Source organism: Pleurodeles waltl, chromosome 4_2, assembly GCF_031143425.1.
Source record: "Pleurodeles waltl isolate 20211129_DDA chromosome 4_2, aPleWal1.hap1.20221129, whole genome shotgun sequence".
Classification (NCBI taxonomy): Eukaryota; Metazoa; Chordata; class Amphibia; order Caudata; family Salamandridae; genus Pleurodeles; species Pleurodeles waltl.
In genome coordinates, this window is record NC_090443.1 from 974,958,887 (window position 1) to 974,985,980 (window position 27,094).

The window sequence follows — 27,094 nt, forward strand, 5'->3', positions numbered from 1 at the left end:
GACCATAACAGTAATGTACTTGACCTGTAAACGGGTCTCATTATGTGATCCTAGGCAAATATTTTAGCTTAGTCGCCTTTTTCTTCATTCTCACATACGAGTGTACCTTCAAATATGTGGGTGCAGCATTTCTGATGTGCAAAAAGTCTGTTTCATTAATTAGACTAAACGTTTGCACCATGTAGGAAGTTGGCTCTGTATGTGCTATTTCAAAGTAAGGAATAGCATGCACAGAGTCCAAGGGTTCCCCTTAGAGGTAAGATAGTGGCAAAAAGAGAATACTAATGCTCTATTTTGTGGTAGTGTGGTCGAGCAGTAGGCTTATCAGAGGAGTAGTGTTAAGCATTTGTTGTACATACACACAGGCAATAAATGAGGAACACACACTCAGAGACAAATCCAGCCAATAGGTTTTGTTATAGAAAAATATCTTTTCTTAGTTTATTTTAAGAACCAGAGGTTCAAATTCTACATGTAATATCTCATTTGAAAGGTATTGCAGGTAAGTACTTTAGGAACTTTACATTAGCATGTATACTTTTTACATAAAACACAATAAGCTGTTTTAAAAGTGGACACTTAGTGCAATTTTCACAGTTCCTGGGGGAGGTAAAGTATTGTTAGGTTTCACAGGTAAGTAAGTCACTTACAGGTTTCAGTTCTTGGTCCAAGGTAGCCCACCGTTGGGGGTTCAGAGCAACCCCAAAGTCACCACACCAGCAGCTCAGGGCCGGTCAGGTGCAGAGGTCAAAGAGGTGCCCAAAACACATAGGCTTCAATGGAGAGAAGGGGGTGCCCCGGTTCCAGTCTGCCAGCAGGTAAGTACCCGCGTCTTCGGAGGGCAGACCAGGGGGGTTTTGTAGGGCACCGGGGGGGACACAGGTCAGCACAAAAAGTACACCCTCAGCAGCGCGGGGGCGGCCGGGTGCAGTGTGCAAACACGCGTCGGGTTTTCAATGGTTTCCTATGAGAGATCAAGGGATCTCTTCAGCGTCGCAGGCAGGCAAGGGGGGGGGGCTCCTCGGGGTAGCCACCACCTGGGCAAGGGAGAGGGCCTCCTGGGGGTCACTCCTGCACCGGAGTTCCGTTCCTTCAGGTGCTGGGGGCTGCGGGTGCAGGGTCTTTTCCAGCCGTCGGGAAATGGAGTTCAGGCAGTCGCGGTCAGGGGGAGCCTCGGGATTCCCTCTGCAGGCGTCGCTGTGGGGGGCCAGGGGGGACAACTTTGGTTACTCAGTCTTGGAGTCGCCGGAGGGTCTTCCCTGAGGTGTTGGTTCTCCACCAGTCGAGTCGGGGTCGCCGGGTGCAGTGTTGCAAGTCTCACGCTTCTTGCGGGGAGTTGCAGGGGTCTTTAAATCTGCTCCTTGAAACAAAGTTGCAGTTCTTTTGGAGCAGTGCCGCTGTCCTCGGGAGTTTCTTGTCTTTCTTGAAGCAGGGCAGTCCTCAGAGGATTCAGAGGTCGCTGGTCCCTTGGAAAGCGTCGCTGGAGCAGGTTTCTTTGGAAGGCAGGAGACAGGCCGGTAAGTCTGGGGCCAAAGCAGTTGGTGTCTTCTGTTCGTCCTCTGCAGGGGTTTTTCAGCTCAGCAGTCCTCTTCTTCTTGTTAGTTGCAGGAATCTAAAGTTTTAGGTTCAGGGGAGCCCTTAAATACTAAATTTAAGGGCGTGTTTAGGTCTGGGGGGTTAGTAGCCAATGGCTACTAGCCCTGAGGGTGGGTAAACCCTCTTTGTGCCTCCTCCCAAGGGGAAGGGGGGTCACATCCCTAATCCTATTTGGGAATCCTCCATCTGCAAGATGGAGGATTTCTAAAAGTTAGTCACTTCAGCTCAGGACACCTTAGGGGCTGTCCTGACTGGCCAGTGACTCCTCCTTGTTATTCTCATTATTTTCTCCGGCCTTGCCGCCAAAAGTGGGGGCCGTGGCCGGAGGGGGCGGGCAACTCCACTAGCTGGAGTGTCCTGCGGTGCTGGCACAAAGGGGTGAGCCTTTGAGGCTCACCGCCAGGTGTCACAGCTCCTGCCTGGGGGAGGTGTTAGCATCTCCACCCAGTGCAGGCTTTGTTACTGGCCTCAGAGTGACAAAGGCACTCTCCCCATGGGGCCAGCAACATGTCTCGGTTGTGGCAGGCTGCTGGAACCAGTCAGCCTACACAGATAGTCGGTTAAGGTTTCAGGGGGCACCTCTAAGGTGCCCTCTGGGGTGTATTTTACAATAAAATGTACACTGGCATCAGTGTGCATTTATTGTGCTGAGAAGTTTGATACCAAACTTCCCAGTTTTCAGTGTAGCCATTATGGTGCTGTGGAGTTCGTGTAAAACAGACTCCCAGACCATATACTCTTATGGCTACTCTGCACTTACAATGTCTAAGGTATTGCTTAGACACTGTAAGGGCACAGTGCTCATGCACGGGTGCCCTCACCTATGGTATAGTGCACCCTGCCTTAGGGCTGTAAGGCCTGCTAGAGGGGTGACTTATCTATACCTGCATAGGCAGTGAGAGGCTGGCATGGCACCCTGAGGGGAGTGCCATGTCGACTTACTCGTTTTGTTCTCACCAGCACACACAAGCTGGCAAGCAGTGTGTCTGTGCTGAGTGAGGGGTCTCCAGGGTGGCATAAGATATGCTGCAGCCCTTAGAGACCTTCCTTGGCATCAGGGCCCTTGGTACCAGGGGTACCAGTTACAAGGGACTTATCTGGATGCCAGGGTGTGCCAATTTAAGTACAGGTTAGGGAAAGAACACTGGTGCTGGGGCCTGGTTAGCAGGCCTCAGCACACTTTCAATTCAAAACATAGCATCAGCAAAGGCAAAAAGTCAGGGGGTAACCATGCCAAGGAGGCATTTCCTTACACACCATGTATAAAAAGAATCTAGCCTAAATATAGGGGACACATGACCCATTACTTGCTTCTTAGTTTACTAATAGCATTGCTACCACAAGAGGGTTTATGTTTAAACACTCACTTTTAATAAATATATGTTCGATGGCATCTGTCGCTGTAGATACGCATGTTCTGCAATAGCTCGCCATCTGGTGTTGGGCCGGAGTGTTACAAGTTGTTTTTCTTCGAAGAAGTCTTTCGAGTCACGGGACCGAGTGACTCCTCCTTTTGTCTCCATTGCGCATGGGCGTCGACTCCATCCTCGATTGTTTTTTTTCCGCCATCGGGTTCGGACGTGTTCCTGTCGCTCCGAGTTTCGGAACAGAAAAAATAGTTAATTTCGGAAGATTTTCGTCGGTATTGTTGCGTTCGGGATCGGCATACTTAGATTCAACACCGCATCGAAGATCGAAGAGCTCCGGTGCCCTTCGGGGTAGTTTTTCGATCCTCCGTCGGGGCCTGGTCGGCCCGACCGCGTGCTGAAGAACGCCGATGGAACGGACCCCGTTCCGTTTCTGCCCCAAATGCCACAATAAATACCCCTACACAGACCAACACTTGGTCTGCAACCTGTGCCTGTCACCTGAGCACAGCGAAGACACCTGCGAGGCCTGTCGTGCGTTCCGGTCCCGAAAAACACTCCGAGACCGTCGAGCCAGAAGACTTCAAATGGCGTCCGCACCGACAGCCCGACGGGAGTTCGAGGAACAGGAAGAGGAAGGTACCTTCTCGATCCAAGACTCAGACTCCGAAGGATTCGACGATACACAAACCGTGAGTAAGACGTCGAAAACCCCAAAAGAAACATTTACAAGGCCCAGGGGACGCCACTGCCACCAGGCCATGGCTCAACCCATAAAATCGGTGACCGACCGTCGGCACCGAAAAAGGCCCAAACAGTGCCGAGATCGTCCGACTCCGGTCGAGACACCGGCACGCAGCCTTCTCGGGACCGAGAAAGTGCTGGAGACAAGCCTCGACACCGAGATGCCGGTGTGGACACGGCTCGACGCCGAGACAGCGGCACCGAAACAGATCGACGCCGAGAGGTTTCGGCCCCGAAAAGGAAAAAAGTCACCTCGGAGCCGAAAAAACACGCAGACAAAGTTTCGATGCCGAAACAAACTGCAAGCGACCCAGCTTCAGGCTCTTATACAGAAGAGCACTCGCTAACCTCCCAAATGCAGAAGCATAGGTTTGAGGAAGAGCTACAAGCAACTGATGCGGACCATACGCAAAAACGTATTTTCATTCAGCAGGGGACAGGAAAAATAAGCACCCTTCCCCCCATTAGGAGAAAGAGAAGGTTGGAGTTCCAGACGGAACAAGCACCACAACCAAAAGTGGTGAAAAGAGTTACACCACCACCCTCTCCTCCGCCCGTGATTAACGTTTCACCAGCACAAACGCCATCACACTCCCCAGCTCACACCACCATGAGCCAGGGTGACCAAGACCAGGACGCATGGGACCTATACGACGCCCCAGTGTCAGATAACAGCCCAGAGGCATACCCTACAAAACCATCTCCACCAGAAGACAGCACCGCGTACTCTCAGGTGGTGGCTAGAGCAGCACAATTTCACAACGTAAGCCTCCACTCAGAACAGGTCGAGGATGATTTCTTGTTCAACACACTCTCCTCCACCCACAGCTCCTACCAAAGCCTGCCTATGCTCCCTGGTATGCTCCGGCACGCAAAAGACATATTTAAGGACCCGGTCAAAAGTAGGGCAATCACACCAAGGGTGGAAAAAAAGTACAAGGCGCCTCCTACGGACCCAGCTTTCATCACAACACAGCTGCCACCAGACTCTGTTGTTGTAGGAGCAGCTAGGAAAAGGGCCAACTCTCACACATCTGGAGATGCACCACCCCCAGATAAAGAAAGCCGCAAGTTTGATGCAGCTGGTAAGAGAGTCGCAGCACAAGCTGCAAACCAGTGGCGCATCGCGAACTCCCAGGCACTACTTGCGCGCTATGACAGAGCCCACTGGGACGAGATGCAACATCTCATCGAACATCTGCCCAAAGACTTCCAAAATAGGGCAAAACAAGTGGTTGAGGAGGGACAAGCCATCTCCAACAACCAGATCCGCTCCTCCATGGACGCTGCAGATACAGCTGCACGGACAATTAATACATCTGTAACTATCAGAAGGCATGCATGGCTCCGAACGTCTGGATTTAAACCAGAGATTCAACAAGCAGTTCTCAATATGCCTTTTAATGAAAAAGAACTGTTCGGTCCAGAAGTGGACACAGCGATTGAGAAACTCAAAAAAGATACGGACACTGCCAAAGCCATGGGCGCACTCTACTCCCCGCAGAGCAGAGGGAATTACAGCTCATTCCGTAAAACGCCCTTTCGAGGGGGGTTTCGGGGTCAAAGCACACAAGCCAGCACCTCACAAGCCACACCGTCCAGTTACCAAGGACAGTATAGAGGAGGTTTTCGGGGACAATATAGAGGAGGGCAATTCCCTAGAAATAGAGGAAGATTCCAAAGCCCCAAAACCCCTACTACTAAACAGTGACTCACATGTCACTCACCCCCTCCACACAACACCAGTGGGGGGACGAATAGGTCATTATTACAGAGCATGGGAGAAAATCACTACAGACACTTGGGTTCTAGCAATTATCCAACATGGTTACTGCATAGAATTTCTACAGTTCCCTCCAAACATACCACCAAAAGCACAAAATTTAACAACACACCATTCCAATCTCCTAGAGATAGAAGTGCAGGCACTATTGCAAAAGAATGCAATCGAATTAGTGCCAAACACACAAATAAACACAAGAGTTTACTCACTGTACTTTCTGATACCAAAGAAGGACAAAACACTGAGACCAATCCTAGACCTCAGAGTAGTCAACACTTTCATCAAATCAGACCACTTCCACATGGTCACACTACAAGAAGTATTGCCATTGCTAAAGCTGCACGACTACATGGCAACTTTAGACCTCAAGGATGCTTATTTCCATATACCAATTCACCCATCGCACAGGAAATACCTAAGGTTTGTATTCAAAGGAATACATTACCAATTCAAGGTACTGCCTTTCGGATTAACAACCGCACCAAGAGTCTTTACCAAATGTCTAGCGGTAGTCGCTGCACACATCAGAAGGCAGCAAATACATGTGTTCCCATATCTAGACGACTGGCTAATCAAGGCCCATTCGTTAATAGAGTGCTCAAATCACACAAATCATATCATACAAACCCTCTTCAAACTAGGGTTCACCGTCAATTTCACAAAATCCAAAATTCGGCCACGCAAGGTACAACAATACCTGGGAGCCATAATAGACACATCAAAAGGAGTAGCCACTCCAAGTCCACAAAGAATTCAAAATTTCAACACCATCATACAACGCATGTATCCAACACAAAAGATACAAGCAAAGATGGTATTACAACTCCTAGGCATGATGTCATCATGCATAGCCATTGTCCCAAACGCAAGACTGCACATGAGGCCCTTACAACAATGCCTAGCATCACAGTGGTCTCAAGCACAGGGTCACCTTCTAGATCTGGTGTTAATAGACCGCCAAACTTACCTCTCGCTTCTGTGGTGGAACAACATAAATTTAAACAAGGGGCGGCCTTTCCAAGACCCAGTGCCACAATACGTAATAACAACAGATGCTTCCATGACAGGGTGGGGAGCACACCTCGATCAACACAGCATACAAGGACAATGGAACGTACATCAAACAAAACTGCATATCAATCACCTAGAACTTCTTGCAGTTTTTCAAGCACTAAAAGCTTTCCAACCAATAATAGTTCACAAATACATTCTCGTCAAAACAGACAACATGACAACAATGTATTATCTAAACAAGCAGGGAGGGACGCACTCCACGCAGTTAAGCCTGTTAGCACAAAAAATTTGGCATTGGGCAATTCACAACCAAATTCGCCTAATTGCACAGTTTATACCAGGGATACAAAATCAACTCGCAGACAATCTCTCTCGAGATCACCAACAGGTCCACGAATGGGAAATTCACCCCCAAATACTGAACACTTATTTCAAACTCTGGGGAACACCTCAGATAGACTTGTTTGCGACAAGGGAGAACGCAAAATGCCAAAACTTCGCATCCAGATACCCACACAAGCAATCCCAAGGCAATGCCCTATGGATGAACTGGTCAGGGATATTTGCTTACGCTTTTCCTCCTCTCCCTCTCCTTCCTTACCTGGTAAACAAACTCAGTCAAAGCAAACTCAAACTCATATTGATAGCACCAACTTGGGCAAGGCAACCCTGGTACACAACGCTGCTAGACCTATCAGTGGTACCCTGCATCAAATTGCCCAACAGGCCAGATCTGTTGACACAGCACAACCAAAAGATCAGACACCCAGATCCAGCATCGCTGAATCTAGCAATCTGGCTCCTGAAATCCTAGAATTCGGGCACTTACAACTTACCCAAGAATGTATGGAAGTCATAAAACAAGCAAGAAGGCCATCCACCAGGCACTGCTATGCAAGTAAATGGAAGAGGTTTGTTTGCTACTGCCATATTAATCAAATACAACCATTACACACAACTCCAGAACATGTAGTGGGTTACTTGCTTCACTTACAAAAATCTAACCTAGCTTTCTCTTCCATTAAGATTCACCTTGCAGCAATATCTGCATACCTGCAGACTACCTATTCAACTTCCCTATATAAAATACCAGTCATTAAAGCATTCATGGAGGGCCTTAGGAGAATTATACCACCAAGAACACTACCTGTTCCTTCATGGAACCTAAATGTTGTCCTAACTAGACTTATGGGTCCACCTTTTGAACCCATGCACTCCTGCGACATACAGTTCCTAACCTGGAAGGTGGCATTTCTCATCGCCATTACTTCCCTGAGAAGAGTAAGCGAGATTCAGGCGTTTACTATACAGGAACCTTTTATACAACTACACAAAAATAAAGTCGTCCTAAGGACCAATCCTAAATTTTTGCCAAAGGTTATTTCACCGTTCCATCTAAATCAAACAGTGGAACTTCCGGTGTTCTTTCCACAGCCAGATACCGTAGCTGAAAGGGCACTACATACATTAGATGTCAAAAGAGCATTAATGTATTACATCGACAGAACAAAGAACATCAGAAAGACTAAACAACTCTTTATTGCATTTCAAAAACCTCATGCAGGAAACCCAATTTCAAAACAAGGTATAGCCAGATGGATAGTTAAATGCATCCAAATCTGCTACCTTAAAGCTAAACGACAGCTGCCCATTACACCAAGGGCACACTCAACCAGAAAGAAAGGTGCTACCATGGCCTTTCTAGGAAACATCCCAATGCAAGAAATATGTAAGGCAGCCACATGGTCTACGCCTCACACATTCACCAAGCACTACTGTGTAGACGTGTTATCCGCACAACAAGCCACAGTAGGTCAAGCTGTATTAAGGACATTATTTCAGACTACTTCCACTCCTACAGGCTGATCCACCGCTTTTGGGGAAATAACTGCTTACTAGTCTATTGCAGAACATGCGTATCTACAGCGACAGATGCCATCGAACTGAAAATGTCACTTACCCAGTGTACATCTGTTCGTGGCATCAGTCGCAGTAGATTCGCATGTGCCCACCCGCCTCCCCGGGAGCCTGTAGCAGTTTGGAAGTTACCTTCAATTATTTATATATGTATCATCTCAACCTTAAATAAGTGCATACTTAGTCACTCCATTGCATGGGCACTATTACTACAATTCAACTCCTACCTCACCCTCTGCGGGGAAAAACAATCGAGGATGGAGTCGACGCCCATGCGCAATGGAGACAAAAGGAGGAGTCACTCGGTCCCGTGACTCGAAAGACTTCTTCGAAGAAAAACAACTTGTAACACTCCGGCCCAACACCAGATGGCGAGCTATTGCAGAACATGCGAATCTACTGCGACTGATGCCACGAACAGATGTACACTGGGTAAGTGACATTTTCATACTAACATATGATGTGGTCATACTGTCAAATTTCCAAGAAATGTCCAAAATCCTTCCAACTAACTTGCAGCTTTACCGATAAAACTAAAATGTATTACCAAATCTGTGAAAATGTGGTTTCAGATAACATATTTATTCTTTGCACATCACCAAGTAAAGCATTCTGATCTGTTTTCAACCTATTAAATTATTTTTTTCATCATACAGCAGATCTTGGGCTTCAAACCAAAGTCTGATCAGCAGAAGAGACAGTGTAGACCAGCGGTGGAAGAATCCTCATAGATGAAGGATTACAACACCTCTAAAGCAGTGGCTACAATGCAAGCTAGGGGTTCCTTTAAAAGAGGCACCAAATCATAGCCCATGGAACAGCTCTTTGAAAAGCAACAAACCCATGCAAGTGAGGCCTGGGAAACCACAGAACAAGTCTAACAATTAAGACGTACATTTAAAGCCAGAAAAAAAGAGGTGATCTGGATGTTTTATAAACAACCCTTAGTAAGATCGCTGTCAATACTAAAAATCAGTAGGGGCTTTCTCCAGGAAGTTCTTAAACACCTTTTTGCTCCACCTCATTCTTCAGTCTCCCACCTACATTAATATCACTACATAATAAATACACAGTACATAAATTTAGGCGAGATTCTCATTGTAAAAGGAGTTACCCGATGTAGTAAGCTGGCTCTTTATATAGTGGACCAAAATGAGGCACACTGTAGTCCAAGCAAACCCCAGAGGATCTACAGAGGCACAAATGACACCCCAAATGCAATGTTGTGGTAGTGTGGACGAGCAGTTAGGCATACCAGAGGGTGGTGCTAAGCATGTAATTCACACACATAGGAAGTAAGTGAGACATACACTCAAAAAAATCTGACCCAATTTATAAGAACATCACATACTTTTATGTAAATATAGTTCTCTTCCAGGGGATCCTCATCAAAGTCATAAACATTGAATATTCCCGCCCTTGTGCGGGGACCCCGGAGCATATATATATAAAATACATACATATTATCATGTGTAAAACAGCAATGCAGGCTATAATCATAAATAGGCTAAAATGCTTTATTTCTATGCAAGTTTTTTTTTTTTTTTATATTATAAAATCACAATAGATCATAAATATCTACCTAAGCCTCCAAAAACTGGACTTAGGGAAGTAAACAGCAGTAAATAGCAGAGAAAAATAGAAAAAACTACATTGAAAAACAATGAAGCATTCTTAGCCAATAGGCTGCATGCAGGTTAACACAGGAGAACCATAAAAACTTTGGCACCGTGCCTTTAAGACCCTGAGCACCTCCAGTATCCCACCATGCCTCAGGGGTGAAGGGAAGGTGACAGTTGGTTCACAGTTAGGTCAGTTCTTTTTTCCGGCTTCTTCTGAGAGGATCCTGGAGCATTGAGCTCTCAGTTTTTCTGAGTTTTTCTTCAGAAAAATCCTTAAAAAATAGTGTTTTTCCTGTTTACTCGACAGATAACATCTTTTGTCTGAGTTGGGAAGTTTTTTTGGCAGAAAATGCCATCTCTTTTTGTAAAATGTCCTTCTTGTGGGAAGAAGAAAGCCCAGTCAGACCCACACTCTCTGTGTATTGTCTGCCTGCCACAGAGTCACTGTCCTGACACCTGCAAGTATTGTAAGAACATGTCAAGGAGGACTCTCAAAGACAGAGAGAAGATCAGGCTACATGGGCTTCAGGAGAGGAAAAAGTCAACATCCTCTTCACTTCCCAGACCTACAACAGAAGGAAATGCCCGATCGACGTCGACAGGTAGGATTGTGCCTGTTTGTTCTCCATCAACGTCATCGGCACCACCGTCTCACCGGCATAGATCGCCGTCGACGGTGACCAGACCGACGTCGAAGGACAAAGCGTCGAAGCATGGACACAGGGGTACATCTCCGTCGACGGCAGGCCGCCGTTCGGCGTCGAGCCATCTCCGGCGCTCCCGTTCGCCGTCGAGAACGTCTCACCCCTTGGCGTCGAAGGACACGACACCGAAACCACCACGACGGCATGAACATCCGCCGTCGACCACTCGCCACTCAACGTCGAGACACACGACGGCGAGTAGGTCCAGGTCCCGCGATCGGCGTCAAGACATTCAACGTCAAGGCCTTCGACGTCAAGACCTTCGACGTCGAGAGCAGACCAGGCATCGCAACCTTCGACGTCGAGGATACAATCGACGTCGACACAACCTTCAGCTGTGTCACAGGCAGTAGAGCCAGCGGACAAAGCTCCCTCACCGGTGGTCTCTATAAGGAGTGCATCATCCCATTCCAGAGCGGTCTCATCGGGGCATGTTTCTCCCATCACTCTATCACCCAGATGGTTAGAGAGCCTGAATAGACTGGCAGCATCCCCGGATTCCCAATACTCTAGGATGTATTCTCCTACTGCCTCATTACCGAGAACGCCATCGCCTACAGCTAGAGCAGGACGGGCTCGTTCTGCTTCGCGTCAGCCGACCACAAGACCTGCACACTCCGCTACAGCCTCTCGGAGCAGGTCCCGTTCCCGAAGGAGAACCAGGTCGCGAACACCACGCAGAAGATCACCTTCTTGGTCTTCTTCAGGATCGTCTGTTAGGCGCTACTCCCCCACACTCACAGATTCTCCACCTGCTAGGATTTCCCCGGTGGATGATATCACCACTTTTAATGAGGTTCTTCTAAGGGGAGCGCAGAAGCTAAATATTGAGGTACCGGAACCGGCCACCTCATCCTCAGTTATCTTTGAGACCCTACAACACAGATCAGTCTCGAGAAAACTGCTGCCACTAGTACCGGGTTTGCTGCAACCTACTATGGACACTTTTCTGTCTCCAGCCACTCAAGTCTGCCCCGGCTAGGATTCAAAAGAAATACAAAGCTCCGGAGCAAGATCCTTTATTCCTGCGGAAGGATCCGCCACCGGACTCTGTGATCTTAGCCGCAGCCAGAAAAACACACACTGTGGCATCATCTTCCACAGTCCCCCCGGATAAGGAGAGCAGACACCTAGACTCCCTGGGGAGAAAGATGTGCGGTACGGCGGCATCTGCTATGAAGGTCTCCAGCGCCTCAGCACTTCTGGGCAGATATGACCGCTGTAGGAAGTTGGCTCTGTATGTGCTATTTCAAAGTAAGGAATAGCATGCACAGAGTCCAAGGGTTCCCCTTAGAGGTAAAATAGTGGTAAAAATAGATAATACTAATGCTCTATTTTGTGGTAGTGTGGTCGAGCAGTAGGCTTATCCAAGGAGTAGTGTTAAGCACTTGTTGTACATACACATTGACAATAAATGAGGTACACACACTCAGAGACAAATCCAGCCAATAGGTTTTGTATAGAAAAATATCTTTTCTTAGTTTATTTTAAGAACCACAGGTTCAAATTCTACATGTAATCTCATTCGAAAGGTATTGCAGGTAAGTACTTTAGGAACTTTAAATCATAAAAATTGCATGTATACTTTTCAAGTTATTGACAAATAGCTGTTTTAAAAGTGGACACTTAGTGCAATTTTCACAGTTCCTAGGGGAGGTAAGTTTTTGTTAGGTTGACCAGGTAAGTAAGACACTTACAGGGTTCAGTTCTTGGTCCCAGGTAGCCCACCGTTGGGGGTTCAGAGCAACCCCAAAGTCACCACACCAGCAGCTCAGGGCCGGTCAGGTGCAGAGTTCAAAGTGGTGCCCAAAACACATAGGCTAGAATGGAGAGCAGGGGGTGCCCCTGTTCCGGTCTGCTTGCAGGTAAGTACCCGCGTCTTCGGAGGGCAGACCAGGGGGGTTTTGTAGGGCACCGGGGGGGACACAAGCCCACACAGAAATTTCACCCTCAGCAGCGCGGGGGCGGCCGGGTGCAGTGTAGAAACAAGCGTCGGGTTCGCAATGTTAGTCTATGAGAGATCTCGGGATCTCTTCAGCGCTGCAGGCAGGCAAGGGGGGGGTTCCTCGGGGAAACCTCCACTTGGGCAAGGGAGAGGGACTCCTGGGGGTCACTTCTCCAGTGAAAGTCCGGTCCTTCAGGTCCTGGGGGCTGCGGGTGCAGGGTCTCTCCCAGGCGTCGGGACTTAGGATTCAAAGAGTCGCGGTCAGGGGAAGCCCCGGGATTCCCTCTGCAGGCGGCGCTGTGGGGGCTCAGGGGGGACAGGTTTTGGTACTCACAGTATCAGAGTAGTCCTGGGGTCCCTCCTGAGGTGTTGGATCTCCACCAGCCGAGTCGGAGTCGCCGGGTGCAGTGTTGCAAGTCTCACGCTTCTTGCGGGGAGCTTGCAGGGTTCTTTCAAAGCTGCTGGAAACAAAGTTGCAGCCTTTCTTGGAGCAGGTCCGCTGTCCTCGGGAGTTTCTTGTCTTTTCGAAGCAGGGGCAGTCCTCAGAGGATGTCGAGGTCGCTGGTCCCTTTGGAAGGCGTCGCTGGAGCAGGATCTTTGGAAGGCAGGAGACAGGCCGGTGAGTTTCTGGAGCCAAGGCAGTTGTCGTCTTCTGGTCTTCCTCTGCAGGGGTTTTCAGCTAGGCAGTCCTTCTTCTTGTAGTTGCAGGAATCTAATTTTCTAGGGTTCAGGGTAGCCCTTAAATACTAAATTTAAGGGCGTGTTTAGGTCTGGGGGGTTAGTAGCCAATGGCTACTAGCCCTGAGGGTGGGTACACCCTCTTTGTGCCTCCTCCCAAGGGGAGGGGGTCACAATCCTAACCCTATTGGGGGAATCCTCCATCTGCAAGATGGAGGATTTCTAAAAGTTAGAGTCACCTCAGCTCAGGACACCTTAGGGGCTGTCCTGACTGGCCAGTGACTCCTCCTTGTTTTTCTCATTATTTTCTCCGGCCTTGCCGCCAAAAGTGGGGCCTGGCCGGAGGGGGCGGGCAACTCCACTAGCTGGAGTGTCCTGCTGGGTTGGCACAAAGGAGGTGAGCCTTTGAGGCTCACCGCCAGGTGTGACAGTTCCTGCCTGGGGGAGGTGTTAGCATCTCCACCCAGTGCAGGCTTTGTTACTGGCCTCAGAGTGACAAAGGCACTCTCCCCATGGGGCCAGCAACATGTCTCGGTTTGTGGCAGGCTGCTAAAACTAGTCAGCCTACACAGATAGTCGGTTAAGTTTCAGGGGGCACCTCTAAGGTGCCCTCTGGGGTGCATTTTATAATAAAATGTACACTGGCATCAGTGTGCATTTATTGTGCTGAGAAGTTTGATACCAAACTTCCCAGTTTTCAGTGTAGCCATTATGGTGCTGTGGAGTTCGTGTTTGACAAACTCCCAGACCATATACTCTTATGGCTATCCTGCACTTACAATGTCTAAGGTTTTGGTTAGACACTGTAGGGGTACCATGCTCATGCACTGGTACCCTCACCTATGGTATAGTGCACCCTGCCTTAGGGCTGTAAGGCCTGCTAGAGGGGTGTCTTACCTATACTGCATAGGCAGTGAGAGGCTGGCATGGCACCCTGAGGGGAGTGCCATGTCGACTTACTCGTTTGGTCCTCACTAGCACACACAAGCTGGCAGGCAGGGTGTCTGTGCTGAGTGAGAGGTCTCCAGGGTGGCATAAGACATGCTGCAGCCCTTAGAGACCTTCCTTGGCATCAGGGCCCTTGGTACTAGAAGTACCAGTTACAAGGGACTTATCTGGATGCCAGGGTCTGCCAATTGTGGATACAAAAGTACAGGTTAGGGAAAGAACACTGGTGCTGGGGCCTGGTTAGCAGGCCTCAGCACACTTTCAATTGTAAACATAGCATCAGCACAGGCAAAAAGTCAGGGGGCAACCATGCCAAGGAGGCATTTCCTTACAACCGCTCTCTGTGGGACTCACTCCACAGATTTACAGAAAAGTTGCCCAGGGAAGATAGACAGGACTTCCAGGAAATCTTGCAGGAAGGGGGCCTAGTATCTAACCAGGTCATCAGCGCGGCGGCGGACGGGGCGGATTTGGCTGCGCATGGGTATGCGCACGGAATCTGCGCTAGGAGGTCTTCCTGGCTACGGCTCACGGGTCTGAAGCAGGAAGCACAGCAACGCATTTTAAACCTCCCATTCAGCGGCAATTCGTTGTTCGGTACCCACGCGGATGAAGAGATGGCCCGAATGAAAACGGAAGTGGACACGATGAGGGCAGTGGGCCTGGAACGTAAGAAAGACTTCAGGCGGAGGTACAGGCCGTACGACAGACGACCATTCCAGCAGAGGGTTCAAACCCCTCACTGGTCTCAGAGGCCACAACAACGACAGGGACGTCCCCTGTTTCAGGCACGTAGACCCACAAGAGACCGAGGGTCAAGTAGACCTCAACAGTCTACAGCAAAGACACCAACAAAGCAATGAGGCATTGCTTCCCTCAGCACTGTGCACCACTCCGGTGGGGGGAAGTGTTACGCATCATCTTCACGAGTGGCACTCCATCACAAAAGACAAGTGGGTGCTCAATATTGTCGAACATGGCTATTCTCTCCTTTTCAAAAAACCTCCTCCACACTTGCCGCCAGCAAGAGGTTTTCCTTCTCATCTCAGCCTGCTACGCAAGGAAGTTCTCGCACTCCTACAAAAGAAAGCTGTAGAAAAGGTTCCTCTGGCACAAAAAGGAAAAGGGGTGTACTCCCGTTACTTTCTGGTGGTGAAAAAAGGTCAACAGGGCCTCTTCAGGCCAATTCTGGACTTACGGCTCCTGAACAAGTATATAAGAAAACAGAAGTTCAGGATGCTAGCCCTTCACCAGATTGTCCCGCAACTGCATCAGGGAGACTGGATGTGCTCCATCGACCTACAGGATGCATATTTTCACATCCCAATAGCATCCAAACATCGGAAATTTTTACGTTTCCAGATAGCGTCACAGCACTACCAATTCAGAGTCCTTCCATTCGGCCTGAAGTCTGCACCCCGAGTCTTTTCAAAATGTGTAGCAGTGGTAGCGGCACATCTTCGAAGACAAAAAATATTCGTCTACCCCTACCTGGACGACTGGCTAGTGAAGGCCTCCTCTCCGGATCAGGCGAGAGAACATCGAGACATCGTACTAAGAACTTTCGAGTCTCTAGGTCTTCAAATCAACCACAACAAGTCAACCCTGATTCCAACACAAAACCTCCTCTACCTGGGAGCGATACTAAACACAGAGCTCCAAAGAGTGTATCCTTCGGAGGAACGACTTTTATCAATCCACAGGAAGTGTCAACAACTATTAACAGCCAAGGCACCTACTGCTCGTCAGGTGACATCGCTTCTGGGCTCCATGGCTTCATGCATCTTCATTGTCCCGAATGCCAGGCTACGCATGAGGCCCCTTCAGGAGGCATTAGAGAAAAATTGGAGCCAAAAGACGGGTCACTGGGAGGACAGAGTTCGACTACCAGCAGTGGCCTTTCAATCACTACAATGGTGGATGCACAGACCTCACCTGTCGATAGGTTCTCCGTTTCACCAGACAATTCCAGCCGACATTCTGGTAACGGATGCGTCTCTTCAGGGTTGGGGTGCTCATCTGGGTTCCTTCCAAGCTCAGGGTCTGTGGTCCGACAAGGAAAAGAACTATCACATAAATCTACTGGAGCTCAGAGCAGTCCATCTGGCTCTCAAATCTTTCTCTCCATTGGTTCAGGGGAAATCTCTCCTAATTCAGACAGACAATACAACCACAATGTATTACCTGAACAAACAGGGAGGAACAAGATCACTACCTCTGTCTCGAGAATCCCAAACGATATGGCATTGGCTCCTGGCCAGGGGAATGTCTATCACAGCGGTACACCTGCCAGGTCAGCAAAACGTAGAGGCAGATTTCCTGAGCAGACATCTAGAAGACGCGCACGACTGGGTCCTACACGACGAAGTCGTCGAGGACATCTTCGGTCAATGGGGTCGACCCCAGTTGGATCTCTTTGCAGACGAAACAAACAAAAAATGCCCAGACTTCGCATCCAGGTTCTGCCGTCCGGGATCTCAAGGGAATGCCCTGTTGATCAACTGGTCAGGGACATTTCTCTACGCCTTTCCACCGATTCCCCTCATACCGGCAGTAATCAACAAATTTTACAACTCCAGAACCAGAATGATTCTGATAGCGCCACAATGGCCCCGCCAATTCTGGTACACGGACCTACTCAACTTATCGGAAAAACCTCACAGGAGGTTGCCGTGCAGACCGGATCTCCTGAGCAGAATGGAAGGCAGAATACTACATCCCAACCTTCCCTCTCTGAGCTTGACAGCATGGCTCCTGAATTCCTACAGTATGGGCACCTAGGGCTCTCGCAGGAGTGCATGAACATCTTGAAAGAGTCAAAACGACCTTCCATGCGGCGTTCTTACGCTTTTAAGTGGAAGAGATTTTACATCTGGTGCTCTCAACAAGGTATAAATCCCATACGAGCTCAGGAGGACGTCATACTGTCCTATTTGCTTCATCTGGCGAAGTCTGGTCTGCAGGTATCTTCTATTAAGGTTCATTTGTCGGCAATTACAGCGTATCGTAAGTCGCCTTCTCAAGAATCCTTCTTTACGATACCTGTAGTCAAGGATTTTTTAGAAGGCTTGAAAAAGGTTTTTCCTCCCATTCGGAGACCTTCTCCTCCATGGGAACTGAATGTAGTCCTGTCAAAGCTTATGGGCCCTCCCTTTGAACCTATCCACAAGGCCTCTTTACACCACCTTACGTGGAAGGCGGCTTTTTTGGTGGCCATTACTTCAGCGAGGAGGGTCAGCGAAATTCAGGCTCTGTCTTGCAGAGAACCGTACACGGTTTTTCACGATAATAGAGTGGTTCTGCGAACTCACCCATCTTTCCTTCCGAAGGTGGTGTCAGAATTCCATATCAATCAGACTATATCTTTACCGACTTTCTTTCCCAATCCGGAGACTCCGGCTGAGAAAGCATTGCATTCTTTAGACTTGAAAAGAGTGCTGAAATTCTATTTGGACAAAACAAAAACGATTAGACATTCTAACCATTTGTTTCTAAATTATGGTCATTTAAGAACAGGAGAGGCAGCGTCTAAACGAACGATATCAAGATGGATTGTGTCTTGTATTGTTAACTCTTACCAACTGGCTAATAAGCGATTACTGGCTAGGCCAAAAGCGCATTCCACAAGGGGAAAAGCGGCTACTGCTGCCCTCCTTAACAATGTACCAATTTCCGAGATTTGTAAGGCTGCTACATGGAAGTCTGTGCATACCTTTACTAAGCATTACTGTTTAGACTCGGATGCAAGAGCGGATGCCCAGGTGGGGCAGGCCTCTCTTAGAAATCTATTTGCATGAATATATATATTCTTTCCTGCACTTCTTTCAGACAGTCCGCAGAGTTTAGGGATGGGCTTGCTAATCTATTCAATGTTTATGACTATTGATGAGGATCCCCTGGAAGAGAAGGATAAGTTACTTACCTGTAAATCCTAGTTCTCTTCCAGGGGTATCCTCATCAAAGTCCTAAACAACCCACCCTCCTCCCCGGACTCAAGTCTCCTAGAAGTGCAGGACAGATTATTTTTCTAATCAGTTACACAGATTGTCACCGTAAAAAAGTACTGACCTAACTGTGAACCAACTGTCACCTTCCCTTCACCCCTGAGGCATGGTGGGATACTGGAGGTGCTCAGGGTCTTAAAGGCACGGTGCCAAAGTTTTTATGGTTCTCCTGTGTTAACCTGCATGCAGCCTATTGGCTAAGAATGCTTCATTGTTTTTCAATGTAGTTTTTTCTATTTTTCTCTGCTATTTACTGCTGTTTACTTCCCTAAGTCCACTTTTTGGGGGCTTAGGTAGATATTTATGATCTATTGTGATTTTATAATATAAAAAATAAAATAAAAAAAAACTTGCATAGAAATAAAGCATTTTAGCCTATTTATGATTATAGCCTGCATTGCTGTTTTACACATGATAATATGTATGTATTTTATATATATATATGCTCCGGGGTCCCCGCACAAGGGCGGGAATGTTCAATGTTTATGACTTTGATGAGGATACCCCTGGAAGAGAACTAGGATTTACAGGTAAGTAACTTATCCATCCCAAGATCTACTGTGTCCCAAAATTCCTAATTCCACCACACACAAGATGGTGGAATTCCCAAGGCTGTGCTCACTTCAGGCGGGTCATGCTAGGGGTGTGTCTAGCCTGCAAGTGCAACACGCCTACTACATAGCTAATTTTCCCTCCTTTCCAGATGCTAAATGGGCCCTGGGGGGGCAGGGGGGCGCCATCTCCCTCTGAGGAGAGCCAGATCTGCATACCAAAGGCAATGGGCTTCTTTGAAGCTGCCTGCCTTGGAATGCAGATCATCCTGTTGAGTGGGGTGTGTTAACACCCCAGCCAGAGCAGGCTTTGTTTTTGACCTCCAGAGAGCAAAGGCTCTCACCCCGGGGGTCAGAACCTCCTAAGCTGGTGGCAGGCTGGCTAGAACTAGTCAGTTAGCCCTCCAGCAGTTGGTAGGTTTTCAGGGGTCACCTCTGAGGTGCCCTCTGGGTGGATGTATTAACAAATCCATCACTGGAATTAGTGAGGGTTTATTAATACGAGATGTTTGATACCAAACATCCCTGTTTTCAGTGAAGTCATCATGTAGCTGAGGAACTCACATTGACGAGTATCCAGCACATGCATTTAGAATGGTTTCCCTGTTCACTTACAATGTGTAAGAATCGACAAACATAGTAGGTGTATATTTGCTCATGCATATATGCTTCACCTGTAATATAATTCACCCTGCTTTAGGTCTGTAAGGCCTGCTGTAGTGGGGTGACTTATAAATATTACAGGCAGTATTAGCAGACATGTCACTCAGGTGTTGTGCCATGTCGTTTGTTCACTTTTTAGAGCACCTTGTCGCGCAGCCTGTAGTGGCAGTCTGCACAAATTTGGTGCATGCTTCCTTAGAGTGGCACAAGTTATGCTGCAGCTCTTAGGAACCCTAATTAGTGCCTAGGTCCTAGGTACCAGAGGTCTCATTTATTAGGGACTTACAGAAGTGCTAGATGGCCTGGCCACTCGGGGATCAAGTGATCATGTGTCTTATTTTGGGAAAGGCACACTGACAACCTGTTTAGCAGTAACCCAGTTCAAGTCAAAGTTGCATCAGAAACTAGGAAAAAATGGGCGGGGTGATCTTCTGCAACCATAACCCATCTTCCAACTCCTGAACAATAGTTTTGTAGCTTAAAGCTATTCTGGATTCATGTGAAACCCACCAATCTTCCTTCTGAAGCAGCCAGGGGTGAGCCAAAAGGTAGTCTCAACAAGCAAATTTGCACAATAAATACATTATTGCAACAAGGGAAAAATTTTAAGATGGTGACCACGTATGGGACATTGTGGGCTTGCGTTCAACGTCATGGGGGTGGAGGGGTTGACATGACACCCGGGTTGATGCACAAAGACAGTATAGGGCAGTTTCCGGACACAGCCACTAGATAGTGAAATTATGCACAGCTTGTGTGTACAGAACAGCTTAAAGCTGTAAAACCGTTTTCCAATGTTCTTGACTAGTTAGTAAGCAGGCCCCTCTGTTTGAGGAGTCTCCTCTTACTGTGTAAACTTTGCACTGTTTTGCTGGGGCATATCAGGGCATTAGTGTGGGGAGCACAGGATGTAGTTTGTTGCTGTGGTCAATAATAGTCTTTTTCTTTGTTACAGGTGTTAGAGCACTCATCAGCATCCTGCAGAGCTGGTATCAGTTATTCACTCCCACAGAAGCCACCAGTATTGTGGCAGCAACAGTGATGTCCCACAATACCATCCTGCGGCTCAGTCTGGACTATCCCCAGCGAGAGGAGCTTGCCAGTTGTGCCAGGACCTTAGCACTCCAGTGTGCCATGAAAGACCCCCAGAACTGCGCCCTCTCTGCCCTTACTCTCTGTGAAAAGGACCACATCGCTTTCGAGACTGCATATCAGATTGTCATAGACGCGGCTTCCACGGGGATGACCTACTCTCAGCTCTTCACCATAGCCCGTTACATGGAGCACCGGGGCTACCCTCTGAGGGCCTTTAAACTTGCGTCTCTGGCAATGACGCATCTAAACCTGGCATACAACCAAGACACCCACCCTGCCATAAACGATGTGTTGTGGGCATGCGCCCTAAGCCACTCCCTGGGCAAGAACGAGCTAGCGGCCATCATACCACTAGTGGTGAAAAGTGTGCATTGCGCTACGGTGCTGTCAGACATTCTGCGGCGTTGCACCATGACTGCTCCAGGCCTGGCTGGCATCCCAGGGCGCAGGAACTCCGGAAAGCTCATGTCTACAGACAAGGCTCCCTTGCGCCAGCTGCTGGATGCCACAATCAGTGCTTACATCAACACCACCCACTCGCGGCTGACCCACATCAGCCCCCGCCACTATGGGGAGTTCATCGAGTTCCTCAGTAAAGCCAGGGAGACGTTTCTCCTGGCCCAGGATGGACACATACAGTTTGCTCAGTTCATAGACAATCTAAAACAGATATACAAAGGAAAGAAAAAACTTATGATGCTAGTACGCGAGCGGTTCGGGTGACGTCAGCCCCCAACCCCCTTTCCTTCCAAGAGAAACTCTCAGCCTCCAGGCACTTAAAGAATATCCAGATGCAGTCGGATAAAGCAAAATGCAGAATAGTGGTTTTGATTTCAACCATTTCACCTCCTGAAGGGATTCCAGTCCCTCAAGGAAACCATGGTGAACCAAGAGATGTGTATATATGCACACAGTGATGTCTATAAGATGAACAGTCTTTACCAGGAGTATGGTCAACATCTCAACAGGAAGAGGGAACAATGAGGCCCTCCTGCCGTTCTGAAAGATTAAACCACTTAACTGCAAGTGTGCAGAATACTGGGAGGCGTCTAGGCAATGAGAAAATACCCGACGATACGAAGATATATAAATGGCAACACTAAAACCTCACATGCCAGTAGAACACACCCCCTGTGCGATGGCTTCTGGGGTCCGAACTCTTCCCTGGAAGGCAACTGAACTTCTCTTCCCCATGTTGTGAACGTATTTTAAGGCAAAATGATACAAAAAAATCACAAACTGACTCAGGGAATTGCTTACTTCAAAAGAAAAGTAACAGAAAAGCATTTATCATTGTGTAAATATAATAGTATATGTGTCACTTATGAAATTGTAAAGTTATAATTATTTATAATTATCCTGTCTTTCATTTGTGGGGGATACTTGAATCCGTGTGGGCTGAGAAGATTTACTTTATCATGGTATCTTAAGGGATAAGAGACTCACTCACTTTTCTCAGGTTTCCCCATAATGGTTTGCGCTGTTGAGCAGAGGGGGTCGGATGCTCCAAACCCATGGAAAGTAGAGCTCGAGTCTGCAGATTCACTCCGAATGGAGCAGCATCTGGCAGGACCTCGCGGATCGGGTGGAGTTGGAGGGTGTGGGCTGGCTGTGTATCCAGGTTGTATATAAGACAGTGTCCGTTTCCGGGAGTTAAGTGTTTCTGCAGCGGAGACCATGGCTATTCGTGTAACACTTGGAGGTCTGATGTAGATCTTAGCCACACTCCCCAATTGGAGGGCCGTTTATGCTTTTTGTTAAAAAGACATATTGGATAGCTGTGTAAAGGTAGATGCCTCTTGGTCCACACTTCACTGTCCTTTTCCCCTCTATGCAGTGTCTACAACATTACAATCGCCGTACTGGAGTGGTTGTCATATTCAAGATACAATTCTGTTTTAACACATGCTCGTTTTGCAAAACAAAATGCTGTAAAATGACCAGGTATTCATTCCCTTTTTACCTCGAAGAACTGTAATCACTTGGAAATGTTTGGTAATTTGGTGTATGTAGCCAGTTCCAATTCTTTCTACAGAATGTCGGCTGTGCAGCTTCACTTTCAGGTCATCCTCCACCTTAGTCTTTGGTTTGAGTTTACTTAGTAGAGTATTCATTATCAAACACCTTGTCCTGACATTGGCTTGCAATCCACGACTACTTTACTTGGCGGTCATTTGTTTCGGTTCCTTCAGTGCTTGAGCGTCCTTAAACACATGGTGCAGTTCGGATCTTCCTCTTTTGTCTTATTTGGAGCCTGCAAAAGTTCTACAAAGCAGCATGGCCAAGTACAGCCTGATGACTAAAGAGTTTTCTTAACACTTAGAAAAGAATTTGCTTACCAAGCATCACTTTACCCACGCGTGTGGTCAGAATTTTTATTCATCCGAGTACTTTAACATCTGGACAAGCAAGACACTTTCTCATTAAACCCATGAGAAGTGCTCTGTCTGCTCTGAGGTACGGTGAATTGCTAATTGTCTCTAGTTGAAAAACAAAAGTTAGTGCTGACCAAACTGTGCCACATCCTGCAGACCCAACAATCTTTGGTCAAGTTACCAATGGAGGCACAACCCTATTCTTGTTGGGTAGCTCCTGCTCTCTTCCAGAAGTGGGGCTCTGGCAGCTTATTATACGTCCTTACATTCTTCACTCTTCTCAACATCATGTTGCATTTCTGAATGGTGTTTGTTTAATCTGGAAAAAACACCAATGCCCCTCACACCGAAGTCGGGCATAAATGCAGATTTTAGTTCGGTGAAGCTGATTCCTCTCCTTTGAGGCTTGGTTTGTGGAATAGCCTAGCTCACTTCTGTTTTGCCTTTCCCAGTGGTAAGCTGGCATCTTGCACCTCAAAGCAACTCTGCTCTCGAAATGGAGAACTTAAAAGCCACCTGGGGGAGTAATGTCTGAACATTGAACGCATAAATGTGATCAAGGTTGAACGTGCCCTGATGCTCAGTATGATTTATTTTCTTGTTTTCAAAGTGGAGACAACAGATACTGCCTCTAGTGTGAGGGTTCCCACAAATATGTTGCGTTATCATGCTATCACAACTTCTGGTCTGTGTCTGAGGAGGAATGAGTGTCAATTTAAGCAATAAATTCATGGCTGTGTGTATTTGTGTCTCTAGACTTGACTGCCACTGTGATTCCCATAATAGGGTGCATCAGAATTGCCAGATGATGCTGGTCACTGTGACCTCAGTGGGTGATCCTGCATCCTCTGCTCTCCTGATATATGTAATTCCCATTTAAGACCTAATCTACTGTTCTGTTTCAGTTTGTCCTTTCATTCCATTTGGGTCAGATAAGCATCACTAGTTTCATTCCCATACTCAAACATTTGTAGTGTCAGACTTTCTGCAAGAGCTGCTGCTAATGTCTTTACAGTTTACAAGCCGGAGTGGTTTCACGTCATCAGGAACAGCAACATGCGTGTTGTGGATGGCAATGTATGGTCCCATTGAGGCAATGAGTGTCATGGGACATAGGAAAACTTTATTTACGAACCTGCTATTATAGTCGCTTTCCTGCTAGGTATCTCTTCCTGAGCTAGAAGACTACACTACTTTTTAAATAGGCTGAACATCAAATGAAAGACCCGTGATCTGACCCCTTCCATCAAATTCCTTGTGACTAATTCGGTATACGTTTTCTTGATGAAAATTTGGGCAGTTTTGATACCAATAAAAATGCTTCTCGAAATCTCCGTTCCTGCTGAACATTTAAGAATTTGTGCTGGTAAGTTTTCATATTTTTGCACACTTTTGTGTGCCACATTTGCTTTAGCTATGCAATTTCTTGTCCGGACTTTCAGCAAACATGCAATTAGAACTTTATTAAAAAGTTGCCTACTTGTTTCTTGAATCACAGTAGTTTGATAGATTGCCTTTACTAAGCTTTTTCCTTATGCTCTTTACCTCATTGGCTTGGTAGATTGCTAGAACTCCCTTTGCAGAGTGTGTGGTGACAGTTTTGTAGGAGATGGACAGTCCTACCAATGCAGTGTTTTTGTGTTTATCATTAAAATGATTTCCATTGAACTGAATTGCAGCATTTCCAGACTGCTCAGGTCTTCCAGAAGTTTGACATGGGCATCCTGTCTCCACAAGACCCTGACTTGTTCTACAGGATAGAAGGTGCCAGCAATCATTTTTTTCGTTCCCTTTCAAATCATTGACATCCTTCGCAGTGGTTCAAACTGGTTAATAAGGTAGCCCAACAAAATGTGGTAACCCTCTTCATTTTACCTCTGGTATATGGTGGTGTTTTTTGTTCCGTACACACACGAGGGCTCAATGAAAATTATGAAAAGTGACTGCAAAGAATGTTGCTCTTCACCACTGCTTGCTTGTTTCTGCTTTGGCGTCGCTCCCCTGCCAACACTGGCATGCTAGAACTAACATCTTTAGTGTTGGGAATGGGGTTTGTTGCAGTGCACAGCAAACACTTCAGAACCTGCAGTCGCTCCCCCGAGTGAAAGCAGATTCTCTGTGGAGCATGGCGTGCAGCGGAGAACTGGCTTCAAAGTAATCATTTCCCTCTTCTCTATAATCCAAGTTAAACGTTTACTCCAGAAATCTGCAAGAACCTGAACTTGCTGCTGTTCACACTCATAAGTTACTGGACTCCTCGAGTGGTTTTTTTAGCAACACACAAGGGTCCCGTCAGTTATAGATTCACGAGGTTCTCCAGTAGCATCTCTGATCTCGCTCTTGAATCTGACTTTTTATGTTACTCGGCTGAAGGGCTGTGCATGGATAGGTTAGAGCAGTCTTGTTATGAGGTACTGCATCGGACTGTAGATGCTGCCATTTTAAACACAATGAAAAAACCCACTTCCGGTGTACAACAATTACCAAAAGAAAGACTTGCCAAACATTTCCTCCCTTCACCTCTTTAATGTGAGCAATAGTTTGTGTTCCAGCCTGCATGTGAAACGTTGGGCTGGCGGAACTTTCTGAAAACTTTGCAATTGTCGTGTTGCACTGTGAAGAAAGGCAGCCAGAATGAACACGCGGTCATTGGTTCTCTAGACAGCCACGCACTGGCTCCCCTTCAAGGTGTCTTGCTACCATGCACTTCCTGAAGTGCAGAATTGTGCGTCAAGAATCGTTCCTACCTGATGGTCTTTACATTTAGATTACCATAGAGCTCGTTTATGAAGTGTAGCCTCGCCAAAGGCTGAAAATGCTGCATGCTGTGACGTGTTCCAGCTGCGAGAACATGCAGCATTCTGGTCTGCGGTGAGATGGGAACTTAAGTCAGTTTTTGCTCAGTTGGTCAGACGACCACTGCTGTAAAAGTATATTCATTTTTCAAGTTGGAGTCACTCTCCCTATAAGGCTAACTCTGCCTTCTCACGATTTAGATGGATGGATTATAGACTGTTATTTAATAATTACTTAAAAAATGCTTCCTTTGTGATCACTTCACCATTCCGCGAAGGGTCTCCTTCTCGAAGACGGGCATCCAGTTGCTGCTTGTGTGCAGGGGCGTTTGTGTGATGGAGCCCTGAGAGCATGCTGGCCACCTTTCCCTTGCATGAACAAGTCTGTACTGCTCCACAGTTGTCACTCTTATCGCTCGTCTGTGCACTGGCGGTAGGCATGACTTGCCATGGCACTGCTCCATCGGTTTCTGCTCATTGATCTCTACATTGCTGTACCTCCAAAGTAGCTTTACTCGTTCTGGAGGCTGATGAAAACCCTGGTGGCCCTTGGTCTGGTTGTGTTGCAGAGGAGAACAAAGTTAAAAGGGGTTTGGGACAGGAAGGCAAGTATTTCCCCCTTATCCCTAATCTCCCTGTCTTAATTTAATGTTTCAAGGGGGAGGGGAAATTATTGGGGATGTTACTCAATAGCTAGGGAACATTGACTAGTCATTTACTGTCTGATTACCTTATTTTTCCCTGGTATGTGTTGCCTTTCTCTGCATCACAAAAGGACAGTTGTACTCTTCAGTATTGCCACTGAAGTATCGTTCTTCAGTACCTTTTTCTTTTTTTTGTGCAGCTTCTTGAGTTAATGTTTATTATTAATGTAATAATGATGGAAAAAGTTGATACTATTTATGTATTGATACAACCATTTTATATAAATTGTGTTGAAAATTTCAGTGCTTTTTTATGAATAAAAATGTGGAAGGCAGCAGTGTCTTGTGCTTTACTATCCTGTTACATTTTTGCATCTTGTGACACTGAACACATGGAACGTTTTAGTTATGCCTGCTTCAAATTTAGCAATTCAGTTCTAGTTGCAGTTGTGTATATTGTGGTACACAGTCATATAGTGTATTTCACATCTAAGTACAGATGTGCCAAACAGTTTTCTTTAAAATGGAAGTCAAAATATCTCACTTCGGGCAAGGTTGGATACTCCATCTGACGAAATCCTCTCAAAGCAGAATAGCTGTTTAACAAGGTACTGCTGAAGCAGTTGGTTTTCTGGGAAAAGTTCAATTT

General features: G+C 47.1%; 1 protein-coding gene across 1 annotated transcript in view; it reads left to right on the forward strand.

Annotated features, from left to right (window-relative positions):
* The window catches only part of ZSWIM5 (zinc finger SWIM-type containing 5), a 256,622-nt gene extending 229,842 nt beyond the window's left edge, over positions 1 to 26,780 (forward strand). Inside the window, exon 14 of the mRNA XM_069232815.1 lies at positions 20,492 to 26,780. Coding sequence (XP_069088916.1) covers positions 20,492 to 21,354 — 863 coding nt within the window. The 3' untranslated portion in view covers positions 21,355 to 26,780. The remainder of the gene's footprint in view (positions 1 to 20,491) is intronic.
* The last annotated feature ends 314 nt before the right edge of the window (positions 26,781 to 27,094 follow it).